The 20,162-nt window shown below is 36.7% G+C and overlaps 1 protein-coding gene across 3 annotated transcripts in view; it reads right to left on the bottom strand.

Moving 5' to 3' along the window:
* Window positions 1-19,135, bottom strand: part of LOC122084046 (symplekin) — a 48,903-nt gene extending 29,768 nt beyond the window's left edge. Inside the window, exons 1-6 of one of the 3 annotated variants that reach the window (XM_042652048.1) lie at window positions 18,455-19,116; window positions 16,646-16,805; window positions 14,763-14,855; window positions 10,764-10,866; window positions 10,486-10,648; window positions 7,308-7,800 (exon numbers count right to left, since the gene is read on the bottom strand). In XM_042652048.1, coding sequence (XP_042507982.1) covers window positions 7,692-7,800; window positions 10,486-10,648; window positions 10,764-10,866; window positions 14,763-14,855; window positions 16,646-16,805; window positions 18,455-18,657 — 831 coding nt within the window. In that variant the 5' untranslated portion in view covers window positions 18,658-19,116 and the 3' untranslated portion in view covers window positions 7,308-7,691. Of the gene's footprint in view, window positions 1-7,307; window positions 7,801-10,485; window positions 10,649-10,763; window positions 10,867-14,762; window positions 14,856-16,645; window positions 16,806-18,454 lie in introns of those variants that run through there. The other 2 variants (XM_042652047.1, XM_042652046.1) reach the window with 2 other exon arrangements.
* Window positions 19,136-20,162: the final 1,027 nt, after the last annotated feature.

The raw sequence follows: 20,162 nt of genomic DNA, 5'->3' as shown, positions 1-20,162 counted from the left end.
CCTAGCTGGAAGTGAACCAATCAAGCTGAACTATGGCAGCTTCTCAGTTGGAAATCTAATGCAGAATAGACCAAACTAACTGAAAATACAGCTCCTTAGTAATACTTCCGAATTCTCCAGTCTTCCAGACATCCATTTGATCATGTTAAGCAACTTCATTTAATCTACTAAATAGGCCACCTAATGCTTGCACAGACCAGCACTATACAGAAAGAAGACAATACTACAAAAAGATATATCACATGGGAGATCCAATTAGCTAGAAGAGAACCCACAGATTCTGCAAATCCATAACACGGCCCAACTCTCTGAGAATCATTTGTTTTTGACAAAGATTAATTCTCCACCTTGATAAGAAGGCAATTGAGAATAAGTCTTCACTGTGTCATTTGTGAAAAGGTGCAATTTAGAAATACTCTGCAAATTGTAAATGGGGCAGTCATGCCAGAATTAAGCACCGAAAAACCAAAGAAGCCCAAAGCTTTAGCATTTGAAAATAACTTGCTACAAGCTTCCACACCCAATTTCAGAAGGGAACAAAGAAACTGGTCATCTTGATCCAACTGACATCCCATGATGCCAACATATAACAGGTCCTTATCCACTGCCCAAGACACCACTTGCATCTGAATTCCTAAAACAGATACCTCCAGAGTGTTTTAAGTTCCTCCTTTGATCTCAGGATCCCTGTCAAACTCTCTCTTTCTCTGGCTTGAAGCAAGGTTCAAGATTTTGGTTTCAAACAGGGATTGACCCCGGTCAAAACCGAAATAGACTTTCGAAATGGCCGATATGACACCAAAATGGCAGAAAAGGCACCAAAATATGGTCCATTTCAGTGAAACACATGATTTTGTTTCGACCAAGGTCTAAACCAAAATACGCCATCGAAATTTAGGCATTTCAATCAAAATTGTGAACCAGGGAGTAAAAAATGTTCCTTTAAAATTCCCCATTCCTGACCATCAACAAACCCCCTTCCAAAAAGCAACTGAAAGTACCAATTGAAATGTTTGAGGCAAGGGGCTCTAGGATTCATTAAGAAGAAAAACACACATCGATAAAACAAAAATCATGAGAACCTAAAAGAGATTATATATATATATATATATAATGAGAAAATCTCATTGTAACCAAAGTTGGTGAAAAGAAAGTTCTTACTTTTTTGCCCTTTTAATATAACGCACTTGTTCTTTCTATGAGGGTAATGTAATTGAAAAATGTGTAAGACAATAGTGTCAAGTCGCCTTTCAAATTATTTTGAAATCTCCTTTTACCCCTAACTTAAAAACATTTAGGAATAAGACAAGGACCAATCAAAAGCAGGTTAAAACTTCTCAATTCACCACTTCGTTTACAACAAGATTCACCCTTATATGATTCAGAAGTCTTTACCCAAAAAAAAAAAAAGATTCAGAAATTAATAAATAATCATTCTCACTATGCTGGACAAGAAGAGTATGGAATACTAATTGAGGAGTTTTACTAAAAGAATTGGTCGACTCTCACAACTTAATTCTATATTTCAGTTTCCTCAAAAATTGCTTTTGAGCTTCTTCCATTAGTAGGTTTCTGAACAGAAGCTTTCATCATTACTGATTTATCCCAGTACAGCAGTTCTAGTGATTCAGATTTTGCCTTCATGTACAGAATCTTTAGAGGGTCATAAATTTCAGATTTATTTATAAGATCATTCAGAATATATGCCCAAGGTTCTGCTTGGAGCTTTTCTCTTAATCAGGAAGTGCAATATACTAACAAAATAAAAAGAAAAATAAAACAGGGAACAAATCCAAAATACAAGGTGATAACCATTCCAGAAGACCAAAAATTGGAGAGAAATGGAGTGATTGAGATTAATAATCAAGTGAAACCCCAAACTGACCATTTCATTATCTTGGTTCGATCATAAATCGGAAGGGTGTGATCGAGAGTGATACTTATCATGGAACAAGACGACAAGAGCATAGTGAATCAAGTGAAGCAGAACTTTCAGTGTGTGGAATGATTGCTTGATTCATTAAGGTAAATGGGTAAAGTTTAAAGGTATATGGACAATGATGTTTAATCTTGAGACACATAGAAACGACATATACATACACTAAAGTATCTCAGAGAGTATTAACATTTCTTTTAATAAGAAACAATTTATTCAAATAGAGAATAGGCTAGCGATAAAACAACAATGTCAACAGCAGAAATAGAACCAGAAACCACATTCTACACAAGACTTAACACCCTCCGCCGAAAAGCGAAGGCAAATCATATTGGAATGGCATCATAGACACAAATGAGGCTGTACAATTACTTGCTTTGCCACCTCATCTGCAGTCCGTGGGTTCCATTGAAAGTGAATATGGAAAACCAATATACTAGTGGATCTAATACAATGAGAATAACACCATGACTCTCCATTCCAAGAGGCAAGATTAGAAAGGATAGAATTTGAAGATAGAACATTTGAAGGAACTCTGGAGTTGTCCCAATAGGTGAAAACATGGGGTGAGGTAGATCAAATGGTACAGAAATGCACAAACAAAGCCCAAAAATTCATCAATGAGGAGTTATAAGCTACAAAATGGAGGTGGTAAAAGGACGATACTAAGGTCAAGGAAAACATCTTTTGCCTACATGCTACAACATCATCCAAAACCTTACCCCGACTTAATGAGATCAGCTATCTTTTGCCTACATGCTATGTTGCACAAATTCTAAGGCTTGACCAGAAGTTTCTGCTGACTGAATACTTTTATCTACAACCAAAACCAAGCTGGGCCATTGCACCTCTTCAATACATCAATCTTGGAACATAATATATCCTGATTGTAAAAGGTTTTAACAATCACATGTTTATTCCAGCAACAGGGCAAGACGGGGAGTCAAGTCAATCTCATTCAGTAATCTGATTTGCTAAAATATACAACTCAGTACACGTACCAAAATGACTAGCTTCGCTACAACAAAAACAACTAACTTCGCTACCTCTTGCATTGCAATTTGTTTGCATTTTTATTCAAAAAGCTGCACTTGTCTAACAGTAGCATCTTACACAATTCAGAACCAACTATTACAAGCTCCATTGCCTCAGTGTAAGCATGATTTACATGGATTGGCCATGGGAGTTGCAGATTCTCCTTGGTATTGGCATATCCCTAATTAACATAGGTTTGTCTGCACTTTATGGATCACCTAAGAGGTTCATGAAACTGGCCTGAAGAAGTTTACGTCTTTAATTACCACTTGGTTCAAGAAAAGCTTCTCAACCTTTACGGCTTCTCTGATCCTCAAAACTGAAACTTGTTGAGAATCCTTACCCCACTGCAAGAAGTGTGCCATACTGAGCTTAAAGTTGAATGTTATTCACATTGTACACAAGTTATTCCAGTGACACATCTAAACACTGGAAACACTCCTCTAGAGCAGGTCGCTGTATCACTGCAATTCTATTGTATCCAACTATATGGTTTAGGCTATTAATAATACAGAGTCACAGATACAGATACCATGTCAAATTTGTATAATATTAGATGGTATTTAATAGGTACAGAGAGGAATATAGAGGAATAAGAAATAGTACAAGGCTCAAAATATGAGCAGCTAGCCAAACAAATGCTTTTTCTATGCAATACCAATAATTTTTTCAGGTTGATTTTGTTTTAAAATTTACCAAAGGTTGAAAAAGAACCTGCCTAAAATAAGTATATCCATTTGCAAACTCATATCGAATATTTTGACTACACAACCTGTCAGTTATCTAACAGTTTAGCTTCCAATATAATCATAAACTTTCATGTGATAACAATAGTTTGGGTTTTGCAGTTTCCATGTGCAAATACTTTTTGCCATGTCGAATACCATCGAGACACAGTTAATGGATCACACAAATACAGGACTATACTGCATGTTTCTTTCTTTCATTGTTTATTAGCATTAAAATAGTGCATCTTAATTTTTTTGGGGGGTGGACATTCCCAAGACATAAGATAATCAACAAAAGAAAAAGAGAAGACTTCACATTCCCAAAACATAGGACAATCAATGAACAAAAGAAAAAGTGAAGACTTTACATAGACATAAAAACAACAGCAGAGATCTTTAAACTCATTTGAAATTGAAACTAATCCAAAATGAAGGAGCTGCAATATTCCCAATAATGGATAATATCACTGAAGAACTGTCCAAATCCTTCCCTTCCATATAACCCAACAAATTTGAAAAGAACCATACTCCAAAGCCTACGGGTCTAAGGCCCAAAAGGTCTATGAGGCCATAATGTTAAAGCATCCAAAGGTTTCCCAGGCCACCTTTTCCAACCAGAAGAGAGAGCTAACATTTGTCTTCTGCTTTTGGTTACATCAAACAACTATTCCTCAAACAGATTGCAAAAAAAGAAAAAAAGATCCACTACCCCCTAATCAGGAAGTCACTAACAGAAAAAAATTAACAACCTTATACTACCTCAGTGTTCATATTCTTTTTTCTTCTTTTCCACTGCGATGTCCACCTCATCCAGACTCTTACAATCAAAGGATTCTGCAATACCCCCAGACAGTTGAACATGCCAAAGACCATATAACTTCCTTATTACAGACTTAAAAACAATGACTAATTCTGGGGTCCTAGAAAGGGTAAAACTGCATAAAAACATTAAAGGATCATGAATGACACCAATTTCTAACCCGTAAGACCATGTGAAAATTCTCCATTATCACAATCATGCCCTAACCACCACAATGCTTGATCTTCCTTATCAAATCTCCATATCGACTTTCCATATACTAGGAGCTTTATTCATCACCATCAGTTTCTAAAAGAAGGCATTCCAACTTTATATCTACATAGGAACTACTGTTCATGATAAACCTATCATAAATCCATATAATAATGCTGAAGTAATCAAATGCCATCTTTGATCTAACCAGTCCATAAAATCAGTGGTAGTAGTAGAATTCACCAAACGAGTAACAAATAAGCCAGGTTCTACACCAATTAGTTTCAATCACTACCTATAAGACAGCAAGTGTGATGACTTCAAATGCAAGTTTTAGGGAGCAGGATATGGCGTACATGCAGATTAACAGGTTTAAGTAGCTAACAAGGGTTGATATTTTCAATCGTCGGGTACCATGACTTAAAATAATGCATCAAAAGAGCACCTATGAAGCTTTGTAAGACATAAATAATAAACAGACATCAACACTATCATAAATCTGTATGAGTTTGTCTATTTTATAATACAACAACAACAACAACAACATATCCTTATTCCAACTAAATGGGGTCAGCTACATGGATCCTTGCTCTCCAACCAGCTGTTTGCAAAATGATGTGGCAGAAGGCCTAGGCTATGAATGTCTTTCCTCACCACCTCTCCTAAGGCTATTTTAGGCCTACCCGTAGCTCTTTTAGCTCTTTTAATCTGGATCATATCACTCGTCCAAACTAGAGCATCTGAAGACCTCCGTTGAACATGGCCATTCCACCTCAAACAACTCTCACATAGCTTACCATGGATCGGAGCTACTCTCAACTCAGCTCTAATGTGGTCATTCCTTACTTTGCCCTTCTTAGTTTTTCCACACATCCATCTTAATATCTTCCATCTTCACTACACTTAGTTTATCTATATTCCACTTCTTAACTACCCAACATTCAACATCATACATCATAGCCGGTCAAATGACAGTCCTATAAAATTTTCATTTTAAGCTTTAAAGGAATATGTCAATCACACAACACTCCGGACGCACCTCTCCACTTCAACCAACCTATTTTATACAAAGTTAAACTTATTTAACATACATATTCAGAGTTTCTATAATTCTATCTCCAACTTACATATTTAATGACAACTCAAAACTAATATAGATGAGAAATGCAAAGCCTAGCCTTACAGATGGATTAGGCAAAGGCAGCATCAAAAGCAAAGGTAAAAACCCTTCTAGAAGCTTTTTCTACAAGTACACTTCAATACTTCCAATCTCATCACTAACCGAGAGATAATACGAGGAAGTATAGTCCAATATACTGACAGAAGAAAATAGCAAATCAAACCACATTGATGGCCAACCTCCTCCTCTTCACTCATCAGCCTGATCATAAAATGTGATCAGGCATCACTCAAAAGGCTGATAGCACATAGAATTACAACATTAACATTTTTCCCACCTAGAGTATGCTCTAAGTAGTTGTAGTTTAATACAACAGAAGAATAAAATGTTGCCCTTCAAATCCTTCAGAAAGGAGGGGTGCACTCTCTCTCTCTGATAAGCAGATAAATGTAAACCGAATTTGTCTAGCAGTATCAATCATCTCTCCCCCAAATTTAATTAAATGCATCTTTTCTTTTGAAACACCTAATAGTGCACTGGTCTTAGATTACTCTTTCCTTGTAAAGGAAATCAAAATTAGTACTTTTTTAAAGAAAATTTTTAATACTTTATTCTGATGGAGTTAATTTTGTGAATATTGCATAACTAAAAATTTCTTTTTTTCTGTTCAGTGTTACCCCCTCACTGCAAGCAACAGCCAACAAACATGCACAGTGGTATCATCTTGCTGTCTGTAAAACTTTTAAGCTGCGTGGATGTTACCAGAAACAATGCCCATCTGCTAGCAACGCATTTTGCGACCATATTTGTTGGAAAGATGCGGTTATCAAAGGGCTTAGAAAGAAAAGGGGGAAAGGCATTGTGAATTAATTGTAAAAATGTAACCACATCCATATGCCTTCAACATATCCTTCCCTATTAGGAAATGGCTGTGATGATTCAAAGAAGAAAATGAAGTGCAAGCCATTGTATTCCTTTGACCATTTCTGGGGGAGTGGGAGAGTAATTAAAAGATTGGTGTTAACTGCAGTTCTGCACTATATAAGCACTTATATAAATGAGAAGCAGCATGAATCCTAAAACCATCTTGAAAATCCCTCTTTTTTTGGATAGATGAATCCCTCCAATTGAAAATGCAAGATCCTTATGGCACTTGGTTTAAGGCTTATACCGTGATTACTTGGATTTCTCATTATAGTGCCCTTTAGGTGTTCACTTGACAATTATCATTCATACATAAGAAACCATCAGTAAAAAAACGTGAGTCTAAACTAAAGAATTAACTATAAATACTTTCAGACATTGGGTCACAATTAACCACACATCACAAAAACAGCAGAACAACAGAGTAATGTTCCACAGAAAGAATCTCATATTCCATGACAAACAGTATAAGGTAGAAGAGGTAAAAGATTGAGCGGGGAAAAAAAGAAACAAGCAAACCATGTAACAAGAAATAGATTGAGAATTGCCAAGTGATACCCAGCAAGGGCAAAAAAGAATAGTTTTGACTATTATGAGTGTTAGATGTGCATCAACATTTAAAAATAATTATATTACAATTTAAAATGGCATTTTGTCTATCAGCCCATCTAAATACAGCAGAGATACTCCTAGAATGTGTAGAAGTGATGGTCAATCGACAGTTTACAAAACATAAACTGCAACACGTGACTATAACGATTCCTTTCAGCAAATTGGAAGGCAATCTCATCCATTCGTTCTCAAATCCTATAATAGGCCAGTGGCGTTGGCATCAGACCCCACAGTAGCCATACATATTGCAGTTTAATAATGTTAAGCCCTGTTATCTCCCACTATTAGAGCCACCGAGCACCAGCCTCAAGCACAAATCCGATCTCAAATCACCACATTTCCATCTAACTCCACACAAGAAAGCTGGTCGGCATGCCGCAATAATGCCATAAAAAGCAGTTGTACTACAACCTGTTTCCAGACTTCAGTAATCCTTTAAGATTTCAAAAACAGTAGAAAGATATGAGAAAATTAAATCTTGCATCATATTGAACGTTCTAGAGAGAAGTAGAAAATGCATTATTGTAGCACAATGGCAACGTTTAATAACCATTATTTGTATTGAATATTAATTTTCTAGTGATCAGTAACTACTGAATGCAGGTGAACATAGATAAAGCGTCCTGAGTATTTAAGAAACACATTAGATGAGGTAAGTAATATCATAATATAAAATCAAAAGCATCATACATAAAACTACCGAAGTTGCATAATGCAAGACTATATACTTATTTCCAAGTACAAGCAAGGATACCAATGCATTAAAAATCATGATGGCAACTGAGCCACAGCCTCAAGCCAGCCACATATGGTCAACACTGAAATCTGTCCTTGCAAAGTCATCCAGAAAGTCGCATAGTTATGTGTGTATGTGCATAAACCCATTGATCTTAACAACTTGTATACATAAATATGCATGTATATGATATATCATAACATAAGAAAACTTAAAGATCATACGCATCATGTTTGCAGTCTATCTTAAAATTGTCAACATGCCTTACAGGCCAAATAGGATTCTCTCAAGATAACATATCACAAATCATAGGGAGATTTCAAGAGGTTCTTCTATTTAGTTATCTCCATACTCATCTTCAAGCAAGGACAAAATTAGGAAAATTGAACAGTTTGCATATGAGTGTTTCATGAAGATCTGTAGCAAGTACTTTTTTCCCGAGCCAGTTCCCAGGGGTAACCAAGTATATCTCAGTATTCAAAAAAAAAAAAAGAATAGAGAAGGCATACCCAGTGCACAAGGCTCCCGCTACTGTAGGGTCTGGGGAAGGACATGTGCACACAGCTTTACCCCCATTTTTTGTGGAGAGGCTGTTTCCTTGTTCGAGTCTACAACCATCAGGTTGCAATAGAGCAACCTTACCATTGCGCCGAGGCCTCCAATTTTTCTTATGTAGTAAAAAAAGGTAAAAAAGTAAAGCCCAGGAAACAATATTTAACAAATTGAATATTGACCCCAAGACTAGTTGTGACAAAATGTCACGCATACATATTGATAATTTTTTTTTTCTAACACAGGTGTCCAGACGCACGTGTATGCCCCCACACACACAAGTCAGGTCAGCACCACATCCTATGAGAACCATAGAAACCGTGGGGCTGGCCCCAAGGGGGTTAAGGGAGTCAAACTCATGACGCATGTCGAATTAGGCAAGCTCCCTTGCCAACTGAGCTACACCATTGGCGTTCATGTACAAATTGACATTAAGAATCTAAGACAGCTCAAAATTGTATCCCTCCACGCAGGATTACTGGAAACCATTTTATAAAAAATTGATTGCTACCATAATACAACAAAGTTCTACACTCCTGCAAAAACAACATAATGGAGGAGAATTATGGGGAAAGAAGCAAATAACAGGGTAAGACCATCAAACTTAGGCTCTTGAGCTGTGTAGCTGTGTGGGAGGAAAGATTCCAAACAATAAATCTCAATGACCCCTACAAGTATTTTTCGGTCCAGAAGAAATGAGGGAAACATAAAATAGGTTGAGTGGTAGTTATCTATTTCCCCACCCCCCCCCAAAAAAAAAAAACGGGTTGAGTGGCAGTTGATACTCTTCAAGTCCCAATCCACTTACCAGGACTGCAACAAGTCCGTCTAAAATAACAAAAAGGCATTGCTAAGTTGTTCTACTAACCACTCTATTAACAATATATAGGTTCCCACAACAAAGAAAAACAGCATAAAACTATGCACCCTCTCCAGGAATTGTCAAGCATCACCTGATTGAGAATTTAACCTACGGGCTACAACAATATGCCCTCTAAGAAATTAATTATTACCCTTCATTTCCACCACCAGCATAAAGGATAAATGGAACATCATAGAAAAGATACTCCCATCTCTAGACAACAAGACCACAGATCCTCGGAGAAAACTACAACCACACACTTTTGCTGACACTATAATGCTAGGATTAGGAAAACTTAAAATCTAGCAGAATAAGTGGATATAAAGCCAGAAATTTAAATAGGAGAGAGGGAGAGAGGGAGAGAGAGAGAAAGTAACAGACCCACCCATTAAAAAACATAAAACAAACAACCACTGCACAAGGCTCCCACTACTGCAGGGTCTAGGAGGGGCAAATGTGAACAGCCTTATCCCCTGCTTAGCAGGAGAGGCTGTTTCCAAGTTTCAAACCTGTGGCCAATGTTGCAATAGTGCAACTTAACCATTGCACCACAGGCTTGCCCACTACACATTAAAAAGTATACAATCAACTAATGAGCTAGAAAGCAAAAGCTTCTCAAATGATCTAGAAAATAAGAAATTTGCAAAATAAAAAAGTTCGAACTTTATTAGGGATGAGAAGCTGGTCAGTAAAATTAATTACCATTAATTCAATTATAATTTAAGACATTCCTGCAATTTAAATTTCACCAATCATGATTAAGAGCCATCAGATTTATTTATGTTACCAGTATTGCAGCTCAGAATACTAATGATTTTTAATTGTCTGTGGTCAAATTTGTCACTTCCAAAAAATGAAGAAAGCTACTACCAAAGTAGAAGCCAAAATGAACTTAAAATACGTAAGGTTAACACTACCAACTAAATTTCATAGAGTATGAAATACTTATAGAGAGAGAGATCACTCACCAGTTGATAACAGCAATTATTAAAGAACCACAAAGAGAACTGGCTGATTGCAGCTGATCCAGGAGGAGGCCAAGAGCTTTGTTTGCTTCCAAAGTGAACAACGCTGTATCCAGAACTGGGTGGCCTCCAACCACCCATGAAATATTAAAGGTTCGTCCCTTTCCTGCGAACAGTTGAACAAAATGGCATGAACTTGTAAACATGTCAACAAAATTAAATGCCTTAAAACATCTACAGCTCAAACTCTTAAAGTATCACCAATGATTGTGATATGCTACCTTCTTTAATAGATGTTTCAGGATCATCGGCATCAGGCGTGAAAAGTAGGATGTATGTTTCCAAAAATTTCATTGCCAGCAACTTTGTTCCAACAGAACCAGGCTACATCATCAAGTGCAAGCAAATTTCCACAATAGTCAAATATTTGAATTACTAATGGTGACCATCAAATTGTTTCAAAGAATTGAGATAGATATTCTTAAAAGCCACCATGCACCAGGTTCTTGTCAATTCCATATGAAGCAGGAACTAAATGGATATTGGAAATGTAGGTGGATATTGTCATGATGCCGACCCCATTTAGTTGGGATAAGGCTGAGTTGAATTGAGGTGGAGATTGTCATGATGGTTCATTTGATACTTCCCAGTCTATTGAATCAAAAACACTGCAAGATGCTAGTAAGGATGACCCCAGGAGAGAAAATTGAAACCAAATTGATAGAATTTTAATTTTAATATTTGAACGTAAAAGGTATCGAGATATATGGTTGCTTTGATACAGAATCAAGCGAAAAGCTATTAATAATGATTCTGCAATGTCATTCAATGGAAGCAAAATACAAGATGAGCCATGACGCCATTTGTATATGATCAAATCAATTAGATCCTTAGCCTCTCAGTTGCTGATTATTTTCCAATGGAATCCAGTACGTACAAATGAGTTGGTGGATGAGCTACAAAAGCAAGAGCTTTGTTTAGGCCTGCTCTGTGTTTTGTGGAAGTCTTTTTCTTTTCTCTTTTTTTTTTTTTTTTGGGGGGTGGGGGGGGAGGTGTTTTGCAGTCCTACGCAACTGTGGGCTCTTGATTGTATCCCTTTGTGGTGTTATTGTGTAGCCTGTACTTTTCTTTTTCTCTTGCAATAAAAGCATAACTTCAAACACGGGGGAAAAATAAATAAAATATCACATTGATACAGACTATATTCACAAGCTAATTGCTAACATACAAATGTGAGAGCTCCAGATACGCACTCCAACAATACAAAACTATGAAAGTAGTACAAGTTTCTTTGGCTTGAAATAGTTATCTAATTGAAAGGAATAACTGAAAGGACTTTTGTGAATAATTGGAAGGACGCAAACTGAAAGTTGACATTGGGATTTCAGACCTTGTCATTCCCCTGAGCAAATCCTGCGAAGAAATTTAGGGTCACCACACTTAATGGAGCTAACGTAATGAAGCAAATGTGTGGCATCAAACAAGGCAAATCCTGTAAAAAACTTATTAACCAAGTCTTTAGGTGGAAGAGACGGGGGAGGGGAGCAAGAGTGGCTGAAGGTCTTTGCAGGTTGGGGTGGAGCTTATTGATGGTGAGTTGTCTAGGGCCAGCTTGACAGGGGTAGGTGGGTTCACTGTCTGGGTCATGATGGAACCAATGCTTCTTGGATTAGAGACGGAATAGATAAATTACACATTAGTAAAGAAAACAACAATAACAACAAACAACCTTCCCTACCTTTTAAGTTCTAAGATGAAAAAGTATTCCTAAAATATGCAAATTTCCCTTTTTTATCAAGCACCTCGCATGTATCTGGTGGGAGGGAAAACGAAATGCCTTGGTTTATGTCTTTCCAAAGAGTTGTTTACTTTCCAAATTTAACTTTTCTACAAAAATGAGAGGGAAGTGAGAGCTTCCTACAATTTCCAGGACTTTCAATCCAACCAAACAGCCTATGAAAAAATTAGTCATCTTTCCAATCAAGCTTATGTCACTTTTACCCACTCCTCTCCCCTCCGCCACCCCCCCCCAAAAAAATAGGCAACAGCAACAGAACTGTATTATAAGTAGAGAAAAAATACACAGAAAAAGAGAGAAAATGAAACACCCCTTCCACCAGTCAGGGAAAAACAAAAACACCATAAGCAATCCCATTTCTCCCAATTCCAGGACTTTCAATCCAACCAAACAGCCTATGAAAAAATTAGTTATCTTTCCAATCAAGCTTATGGCACTTTTCCCCCCCAATAGACAACAGCAACAGAACTGTATTATAAGTAGAGAAAAAATACACAGAAAAAGAGAGAGAAAATGAAACACCCCCTTCCACCAGTCAGGGAAAAACAAAAACACCATAAGCAATGCCATTTCTCCCAAAACCAACAACCATGTCATAGTCCTGTCCAGAAGTCACAACCACAACCACCTAAAAGGGGGAAAATGAAAACAGAAAAATCATTAAGATTCTAGCCTTGATGACTTGATGCAAAAAGATTTTCTCACCCTTTTAAACAAAATTCCTAATTTTCTACATTCTTCTTTCAGTTCTCCAAATCAACGTTCCCATCTACCCAAACATATCACGAATATCTTGATACTCTGCCCATATGATGAAGTTACCCAAACATCTTCAGACCCTGCGACAACCAAGCCAAGCTTCCTCTACACACCAACCAAAACAACAGTCTATAGAGACCTCTCAACAAAAAAGTCTGGTAGGAGATATTCCTCAAATTGAACATCGACACAGATAAATCTCTAGAATCTTTCACCATTATCCTCTTGTTCAAACTTTCTATTGAACCAATTAGAGAATTACAGAAATCAATCCTATACCAACCAGTACCGTGCCTCCATCAACTAATGGAGAAATCAATTTCTTCCCAACCCTCCCCCACAGATTTCTAATATTTTTTAGCCTCCGGCTTTTGTTCAATTTGGAATTGCTTCTTCTCCAACACCCCCCGATCCTCTCACTAATATTAAATATGTAATACATAATTTTTCTACTATTCTTAAACCTTTTGTGTTTTACTTCTAGGCCCAGATTGAGGTGGTTAACCCTCCAGCATCATGGTCCATCTTCCCCATACACCTTTCCGTAGGTCCTTCCTTAATGTTTTTGGTCTATCGGAACCATAAGCTTGAGGTGGTCTTTGTTTCAAGAATGTCTTGTTTTAGAACAGTTTGACTTTTTTTATTTTGCTTAAACATTCAGAAGTTATTTATAAAAGAAGGAAAAAAAAAATTCCTTTACTCTTTCTCTATATCCAGCACAGTCTAGGGCATGACAAAATAACTCTAATCATCAAGGATAGTCTGGGTTTTCTGTCATTTTTTTCCAAAAGGGTAAAAATTTTGTAATGTGATAAAATAATTTAGTTGAGTCTGATTTAAAATAGTAAAATCTAATCTACATAGGAACTGGGTTTAGCATATATTGGATGGATTGTTTGCAGCTGAAGTGCTCACTTTTCTTCTGGTCACATGTATCCTACCAATCTTCCAGATTCCTTAAAATCCTACACTCCTTCCAATTCTTCTTCCCTTTTTTACTTTTATGTCTTTGAGCTCTGTCCAGCACATTCCTTACTAATAAGCCAGCTCAAAATTTCCCAACTTTCTTCAACTAATTAACAATCTAATATCACTAAACCGTTCAATATTGATTCCTTTAAACAAATTAACTGCACTGATTCTAAAATTACCATCATATACCAAATCAATTGGACCCGAAAACAACCCTCCTGTTGCAACATCAAGATAAAAGTAGAAAACAATTTGCTTGCAACCAATCCTAGTGTAGGCGTAAAAACCCTATTCTCAAATCTCAGCCTATTTCCTTTGATTTGCCCTTATCACGCCTATGTCAACCCCCCCCCCCAATTGTATCTAGTCTAAAAAAAAAAATTTGATAAGCTGGTTACTAAACAAACTTTATTTTGCTTTTTCCTGAGCCGAATTTGAAGAGAGATTGAATCATTGTTACCCATTATTACTATTTGAGTTTTGTAGGGAAGGCTCCACATAAAAGAATTAGAAAGATCAGTGAAATGGATATTATTGATCCTAGGCATTCCAAAATGTGCTTATTTCTTTTTTTGAGGATTGACGAATCAAACGATATTTCTGTTCCAATTTATGCCTCTTCTTCTCCCTAAAAAAAAAAAAAAACTGTAAATTCTTGTGCCGAAGATTCAAGCAAAGATTATCCTCACAAGACAATGGTAAAAGTTTGAATTCCATCAAGGTTGAAGCGACAGGTGAAGTAAATGCATACCTCCAAAGCAATGCCAAAAGCATCATCTTTGAACTTAGCCATCCACATCCAAAGTTCTTCAAGCCACTTTTCAACTCTACCAGATTGATGAAACTATAATTTAGAAAAAGGGGGAAGATATTAGTTAGATGATGAAGCAAGGAATAATTAACTGTTGACACACAAGAAACTATAATGAAAATAAAGAACAATTTAATACTGAGGCTGATGACATATAATTACAAAACTATAACAAATATATATATATATATAATAATAAAATACATGAAAGAAGTATCAATCTTCACTGCCAACCAAACCCCCCCAAAGAAAAAGACCTAGCCCCTTGATTGTTAATGGCTTATGCATTGCCTTCACATGCATATAGTTGTCCTACTCCCTCCAAAATGGGGTGTTTGCTTTATCCAGAAGAAAAGGAAAGATATAAAAATGAAACGGATTTCCCTCATGTTGGAAGTAGGGGGAAAAAAACTATATAACACAAATTAAAGTGACCATAATATTTCCCTAGAGAACCCATACTCTTCAATGACATGATAGATATCATAATAACAGAGAGTTTTTTCCCCTTCTGAAACCCCTAGCAGTGGTTGCAGCAGGTTCTCCCTCTCTCTCCGAGTTCCCAGCTATGTCGTTTTGGAGTTTAGATAGAACCCCATCAGACACGATTTGAATAGATAAGTCTAAATGTGACTAGGACACACAATCTATGGGCATACTGTCTTCTTTATAGATGTCATTTTCTCTTAAATCAGATTCACTTCTTAATTCTTTGTAGGTAGACAATTATACACTCAATGTTATGATTTGGGGGGGTAACTTAATACTTATAGTAGTTAAAGTTGAAGAAATAAATCATTGTAAACAGCCACACTGGCCCTTTTCCCAGCATTTTTATTGATAACATCAAAATCTTTCTTTTATCAGCTTCCCTTCATTGAACCAATATTCAAAATTTTGATGTGAATATTTCGTTTGGCAATAAACCGAACCTAAACAAAATGACTATCAAAATTTATATGCCAAATTTACCAAAATTTCACTGAAATACTCTGGTTTCGACAGAGGGCAAAATATGTAATTTTGAACCTTGCTGCAATCTAATTTTGGTGTTCACGTAGTTAGAATCCTCAACCCTTCTTCACTATGTTAAGTACTGAATAACAATTGAAAACATCCCACGTCACAGCATAGGTTTGAATTTTGCAGAAATTTCAGTCGCAACATTACTTTGCTTTTACAATAAAAGCAAAGATTCGTTTTGTCGGGTTTTGACAAGGAAGAGGGAAAAGCTATTTTTTTGTGACTACTTCACCATATCACTGCCATACAAGGATGGAGCTAGTAACTAGGTAGTAAAGGAACGCATTGAAAACAACGATTTGCAGCATTGTTGGAACAAGTACTTGGTCAAACTACCATATTGGGTGTGATATTTTAAAATCTAATGGTTCCACTGTGTTTAGATTGCCTAAAATAGGGTTTCCTATAATTTTTGGGACTTAATTTGCCCTCGAAACCCTTCACCGAAACTTGCTGCCAAAATTGTACAGATTTCATCCAAAATTTTGAACATTGTCTAAAATCCTTTCTCTCTTTCTTGATACAAAATGGTAAATCTTCCACCTGTCTCTTCACACATCCCACACATATAGCACAAAAAACAAAAAGCACTTACAGTTTTCAGAGAGCACAATCTTCTGCACAGATTTGATAATTATCATAATATGCAAACTAATCAGCATTGGTAATGCAACAGGAAATATCATAATTGAGGCAGAAAAAGGAGTTTTTAGTAATATAAATTACATAGCTAAAATATAGTATTAAGAACAAAATAATAAATAATCTCTTAGAGAATGGAATTTATGCGTTATGAGGACCTGCAATGCCATCTTTTCAAGGATGCTGCAGTAGAAATATGTTCCAGTAACAATAGATTGTCTCACAACAACAGGAGCATCATCTTTTAAGAGTGTCAATAGGACTGGCATTAGTATAGATGAATGCTCCATCACCTTCAGACCAAGATCCTCCACCAACCTACCACAAATAAAAAGGGATTAGATACCAAAAAAAAAACTATCAAACAGGAGTTGATGGACTCAAATAGATATATAACAGGAATAACAATTGGAGCATAGAGATAAACCAAAGGCAGCATTTAATCATTTTAAATAAAAAAGGGATAAAGGAAAGAAATGTAACAGAGGTCCTTGAGGAGATGCAAAACAGGCAAACAATCATGACAGAAACCATGTCAGCAATAAAAGCCCTGTTGTCAAGCTACAAAGCTACTAGGGAAGACAAAAAGCTGCAGCTATTTGACAGAGATTTTTACTGGATTTATACCATGCCAATCCTTACAAATACAGAAACAAGAAATAAGCAAGAGTATCATCACCTTACCACAGAAAAGAGACTGATGCAGGTGCAAAACAGAGAACCAGCAGACGACGTAAGGAAGCTTATTCACTTATATACTTTTTTATTTCATTGTGTATAATTCATGATTTAATAAAACAACTTAGGGTTGGCACTTGAACCCATTTGATCTGGTGAGGGGTTAAACCAGAAGTTCCTCTATTGATCTAGCCTACTATTGTAATTTTTTTCGGTCTATCATTATAACTACAAACAGAAATAAAGGAAGGATATCTGGGGACTGCTGCTAGCCCTGAAACACAGAAATGAGTTCATTCCTCTTGAATATTGTTTACTTTCCATTAAATCTTGGTTTCTGGAACACTCATGACAACTGTATGCCGCCAACAAATGTCAAGCCACCAGTTTAGGTGCCAGACAAGAAAATACTTCGTCATATAATTGCCACATAACCTGTGATATGACAAGTTCCTCATACCAGCAAATAAGCCAAGCAAAATATGTACAAACTTATACTGTTCTATATAACTTGCATGCAAACGAAATTCTGTGTTACTCTCTCGTGTAGGGCTGAAGCGGCTCTATTTATCATCTGGACGTCTATAAAAAACGAACCAATAAGTATTAATCAAAGATATCTTAGCTTCAGGAAATATAATATATTTTTGCCTTATTTGTTGGTAAGATCTTTTTCTAAGTTTCCAAGACATTAAGGTCTTTGAGACGAGAAAAAATCTTTCTTCCCAGAATTGTAATTTTAAGTGTTACACAAGTAATATTTGCAACTTACTAACCATCATGGCCATTCCCAATGGTCATCTACCTAGTTGATATGTTGTCACCACTAAAACTTCTCTACTTTCACCCCTTCAGCCATTCCAACGATCTGCAAGAATATCTATGGTTTTATCTAAGCAGGCAACTAAAGTTTGAGCTTTCTGATCGATTATTATAAATATACTCTTCTGCTCATGGAAATATTAAAATCAAGTTCAATTTTGTCGACCTTCGGTTTTGAACTCTTCAAGTAGCGGTTTTCCTCTGCATGAATAATCTTGTACCCCCCTCCCCCAGGGGGAAAAACAAAATTCACTCCGCAAGCCCTTCTCTTTTAAGGAATTCAAGCAATTGAGTATGAATAATCCGGTGTAGATAAATGGAAAGCAGCCCTAAGGCTTAAGCAGAAGAAGTGGATAACCAATAATTAAGTGACACACAAAGGAAACCGTGCGAGAAATCATGAATTCGCATCATAACTAGAAGTAACGGTAAAATAATAGGGACAAATTTGAGACTTGCGAACTTACTCGACGAGAGATTTCCTAACCAAACTTTCAGGCGACGTTCGAATCTCGGTGAGGTAAGGGAAGATCTCCGCTGCAAAAGACGGTTCAACAGATAACAGAATCTCTTTCACCTGCTTCAGAGAAGATAGTTTTACCGCCAAATCCCCATGGTTCTTCACGGCAGCAATAAGAGAAAGCGCTTGCTCTCGAGAAGCTCCGGCCATGTCTACCCCGTGGAAGATAGTAATCTCTCAAATGAGGGATTACATGTACTTTCGGGGTTCAGATTGTTAGGGTTTTGGAAAAAATTTCCTGCTAACAATTCTGAAGAACGCTTGGACTGTAAATCCCTAATCTACTACTATAACGGTGTACGCCCTCTTGGTCGGGCGAAATTGAAAACAATGTTTGGGGAGAGAAGTTCAGAGTTGGGAGTTCGGATTTGAGAAATAATAGAATTTGAAGAACGAGAGAGAGGTCGAAGGGTTTCTTTTTAAGGTGGAAGAGAGGACCGGAGGGAAATTCAACACGGAACTGTGTCATGTAAGTTCGTGACTCTGCTAAAGTGCGCCGTATGTGTAAGCTCGTCGGGAACTAGTGGATGGCGGGTCACGGGTACCGCTATCGGCGGCTCGGCGTATGGCCAATAGGGTTGTAACCTGGTTGTGTTTGCTGCGATAACAGAAGAAGACACTAGTGAGTGCTGAATAATCTCATTCGGGAACTGGGCCTGAGCCTCTGCCTGTGCCTGGGCTTGGCTTGGGCTTGGGCTTGTATGTAGACTAGGTTTACGAAAGAGAGATCATCAGGCTACGTTTTGGTTGCAAGAGAGATTAAATTTTTCAAATCTAAGAACAAATAAATATTTGTATTAATTACTCAATATGGTTGTATAAATTGCTTAAATTTCCCATATGATATTTTTCAGATGCAATTTTTATAGGTAAAACTATAAGAGAGCCTAGTCACATGGCTCCTATACCAAGGTAGGAGCCAATCAAGTGTGTACAAAGGGGTATTAACATGAATGAGGTTTTTTTTTTTTTTTTTTTTTTTTTAAGGGTGGGAAGGTAATTTCACAAGCCTTTATATTTAGGTGTAGGACCAAGTAGCAATTTTTTCCCCAATTTTCATTTGACATTTCAGATCTAAGGGATTTGGATGCAGAGTAAAGTGAAATTTGGAGAGAATGTAGATATTCCCTCCTTAATGTAACATTTTATTTATTTCATCAAAACAACAAACAAAAAAGAAAGCGAATTTTAATAACCGACTATGGAATATGGGAATTAGTGATATAATTAACCACGTGGGGGTAATGATTTTTTAGGTTTAAATATTTCACTTCCTACCCTTTAATTTCCTTGCTAAATTTGTAGGATAAAATGGAAAAAATAACCTTACGCCATCCATTTAAACTATGTCCTCCCACAATAATTGAATTCTCTCTCTCTCCTCCCTGACCACTGTGGATCCAATGTCCATTGCCACTAGTGTAGCGCTGGGAACCCTCTCTAAGGGAAATTTGTTCCCAACCAAGGCAAAAAACATGCAAAAGCCTTTATGTCTATAACCAAATCATGTAAGAATATATTATTTATTCAAGGAAAGGTTTCCGAGCTCTTTGTACTGATAGGGGGAATCTCTCACACCATGTCAAACACGGTATAGAAAACCAGTTTTATCAATAGTGAATCCACATGGTTATAAAGGAGAGATAGAATATCAA

This window comes from Macadamia integrifolia, chromosome 7, assembly GCF_013358625.1.
Source record: "Macadamia integrifolia cultivar HAES 741 chromosome 7, SCU_Mint_v3, whole genome shotgun sequence".
Lineage (NCBI taxonomy): Eukaryota > Viridiplantae > Streptophyta > Magnoliopsida > Proteales > Proteaceae > Macadamia > Macadamia integrifolia.
Note: the sequence above shows the minus strand (reverse complement) of the source record. Positions and strands in the feature narration are given on the sequence as shown.